The sequence below is a fragment of the Hippocampus comes genome, unplaced genomic scaffold (genome assembly GCF_001891065.2).
Source record: "Hippocampus comes isolate QL1 unplaced genomic scaffold, H_comes_QL1_v1.1 scaffold564, whole genome shotgun sequence".
NCBI lineage: Eukaryota > Metazoa > Chordata > Actinopteri > Syngnathiformes > Syngnathidae > Hippocampus > Hippocampus comes.
In genome coordinates, this window is record NW_017805937.1 from 14,448 (window position 1) to 18,089 (window position 3,642).

At 43.8% G+C, this 3,642-nt stretch overlaps 1 protein-coding gene across 1 annotated transcript in view; it reads left to right on the forward strand.

Moving 5' to 3' along the window:
• The window catches only part of LOC109528116 (H-2 class I histocompatibility antigen, K-D alpha chain-like), a 12,217-nt gene that overhangs the window by 7,924 nt on the left and 651 nt on the right, over nt 1-3,642 (forward strand). Inside the window, exons 2-3 of the mRNA XM_019890425.1 lie at nt 2,527-2,793; nt 2,895-3,173. Coding sequence (XP_019745984.1) covers nt 2,527-2,793; nt 2,895-3,173 — 546 coding nt within the window. The remainder of the gene's footprint in view (nt 1-2,526; nt 2,794-2,894; nt 3,174-3,642) is intronic.

The following is a 3,642-nucleotide window of genomic DNA, read 5'->3' on the forward strand; positions in this document are numbered from 1 at the left end:
CCCTGTATTCATTTTAACACCCCCAGTAAAGAACATTGAAACATCCCCTGGAATTCCTGTCTCTTCCTACCTGTGCTCTGACCGGCACACCATCTAGTCTACAGTTATCTCCTTAAAACGAATCAGTCCTTCGCCTCCCCAACATAATTATTGTCATTTTATATTGAAGCATTATATTCTTTTATGTTAGTTACTTTAATTATATTCTGTTCAATACTTTCTGAAACATTCTTATGTTGCTTACATGTGATTGGGGAAGAAAAGCAGGAAGGAAGGGGTCGTTACCGGAAGGGGGAGTGTTCGTTGGAGAGTTACGGGGCAGCCGTTGGAGAAATAAAGAGAAGAGCTGTGTTCAAACGAAGTCGTCCTCCGCTTTTTGTCCATTCCAAACGTAGAGCAAATCCATCTAAAACCTACAAACCCCTCGACTTACAAAAAAAGGGTATGCACCGCTTGATTGACAAGGCGCTGAAATGTTGGAGCATAAATAAATGGACGTCCTCAATTAATGCTTTCATGCAAATGTGTTGCATATGAAAGTTAAGAAGATAAGAAAACCTTTATTTGTCCCACAATGGAGATATTTGCGAAACAACAAATGTACTTTAATAGTTGACAACGTACGGTGCGCTTGACTCGAAGGGAAGTTTTTCATGTGTCTATTCGATACATGATCTGTGATCTGCCAGGATATAAAATCTGGGTCATCTAAACCTTTTATCACACTGAGTGAGAATAAATATGAAAGATTATAAAATGTTGGATTGATGTTGATTTGATTCCTTTTCAAGGTGTTATAATGTAAAGTTATTCTTCAATGTAAAAAAAAACCCTCTTATAATAACAACATCACACTAATTGTTAAAATAAACCTTTTTTTCACATTTTCAGCTAGTGGTGTGCCGCGGGATTTTTTCAGAAATGTGCCTTGGCTGGAAAAAGACACTGCTGTAGATCATGGCATGTCAACGAAGAGGACCGGTCATGACCACGGAAGGGAAAGTGAAACGCACCCGATAAAGCCAAGTGGGTTACATCGTACGAAACATTGAGGAGACACTTGGAGTCGCCAAGACTCAAAAAAGACTTTGAAAAATTCTGCCAATTTCCCTGCTCAAAGTGAATCGCTAGTGGCTCGATGGAGAGTCGAGTCAATAAACGTTTCCGAGAATGCTTTACCTGTTTTGGTGCTAAAAACCTTCTGCTAACTGCACCGCTAATTAGGGAGACTGCGAGCTCCGTGGCGCTAACTATGGCCATGGAGGACTCCGAAGCGTCCAGTGGCTGGCTTCAGATGTCACATCAGCTGAGCAACGCTGTTGTGGGTGGCGATCGAGGGGAGGTCAAGTTTGAGACAGCGAGTGAGTGGAAAGAAAAGCCACCAGGTCTCTTACTCGTCTCATTTTGCAGCAAACTTTGTTAGGACTGTTTGGTTCACATACCTGTGCCTTTGGCTGCAGTTTTTGTGTTAGAAACAGTTTTTGGGCAACATATGGTTGCAATTTGTTGCTTGTGTTGTTACACGTGTATGTTGGAAACATATTTGCATGTTCATCAAGGAAATGTACCATAGTCGTATCCCTCATATGGAAATTCTGTTATAAAAAAAGATTGGACACCGCATATTTGATTCGTGACCAGAAAATACTTATTGTATCGCTCTACTTCTACTGGTCGGACCACAACCCGTCTGCAGCAATACACTGGCTGAAATAGGTGATCAACAACACTGTTCTCATGAAAAAAAAAAAGTAGATTCATACTTGAATTCCTTTGTTCTGTTCATGTTTGATATGGACCGTCAACAAATGCAGGTTTTTTTTTTTTGTTTTTTTTTAATATATGAACCGTGTCTTGTGCTGACCCGGCCCACATGTCAAATTTTGAAAGTCAATGTGGCCCCCGAGCCAAAAAGTTTGCCCACCCCTGATCTATTTCATTTCGAACGTCGTGTTTCTTTTTCGTCATCATTCCTCAGAGCTTGTGAGTGGTCATCATTTCACACTTTGAGAATCACCGTTTAAAAGTACGTGAACTCTTTTCATCTCGATCCGGTATGATTCCATTTATTAAAAACCATCATCATCATCGTAAAAACGCACTGTATAGCCTACGTTGAATTTCATGCGTGGATAGTCGATAACTTTCGTGTTTTTTATTGTTTTTTTTTTTCGTTGGAGGGGTATCATGTCTGACCTTAATCCAATGATTTGAATTATTTTTCAAATGAATGACAATCGTAAAATGTAAGGTCATTTGATTTCTTTTGTAAGTATGTTTCAACCAACGGTGAGGGACATTCAACGTCTTTGAAGAAATCAAAAAGAAAACTATGAGTGTGGGGTTGTCAAATCACTGAGAAGCTTTGTGAGTCAGAATGCGCTCAGATCAAACATGGCATCAATCATGACCACAGTGTCGAGGCCCCGAGAGTGGATGGAATCATGTCAACCACGCATTGCGCAAGGCTGCCGAATGGAAAGCAAAAGAATAAAATGGGGGTCATTTTCTTGTCTTTTCTTTCAGCGCTACATACGCTGCATTATTTCATCACAGGGTCCTCTCAAATCGCAAAGCTGCCAGAGTACTGGGAGGTCGCGTATGTTGACGGCGTTCAGATTTTGCAGTTTGACAGCAAGAGCCGGAAAACGAAAGCCAAACTGGACTGGGTGAACAAAATCGCTGCAGAGGATCCAGACTTCTGGGAGCGAGAGCTGCATGGCAGTATTGCCAGTGAGCAGTGGTTCAAAGTCAACATTGAAATCGCTAAAGAGCGCTTCAACCAAACTGGAGGTTCGTTTTCCGCTCGTACAACGTCGCCGATGTGCCCCGACTCATAAACAGGCACGTCACTGCCGGCTTCTCTCTGTTCATCGTGTGCGTGACACTTTCAGGCGTTCACATGATCCAGAGGATGCAGGGCTGTGAATGGGTTAACGAGACTGGTGAGGTGGATGGTTGGCAACAGTTCAGGTATGACGGAGAAGACTTCATCTCATTTGAGTGGAAAACGATGAGATGGATCGCAGCGAATCCACAAGCTTTCATCACAAGGAACAAGTGGACACGATTGGATGGCTACAAAGAATACTGGAAGAGATACGTCACTGAGATTTGTCCTGCTGTCTTGAAGACGTATGTGAGCAATGGGCGGGACTTCCTGATGAGAACAGGTGCGGTGGCCTCTCACGCTCTCTCTTCCTCTCAGCCGTTCTCTTCATCTGTCCATCGTCCTCGCACGCTCTCGCTTTCTTTCACCCTCTCGACATGCTCGCCGCCGGTTGTCCTCACGCACTTCTCGGCGCGCTTCCAAATTGTCGTATCTTGCCATTTCCTTTGCCGTCTCATGCGTTCTCTCCATCTTCCATTCACAAATACCATCTTTCACTCTCACACGTTTTAGCCCTCGTTGACCCATCTCACACGTTGCCCCTTTTGCCTTCTCACCCGTTCTCCGTCCATCAAGCCGTCGCGCGTTTTGCCCGACTTTTGTCCGCTCCCGCTTTCCCTCCGTCTTTATCCGGACGCGTTCCGGTCATCTTTTGCCCTCACACATTCCCTGAGCGTCATCCTCTTGCGCGTGCTCTCCCTCCTTCTCTACTCACACAATTTCTCCTCCCACATTTCTCTTTGCGAAGTTCT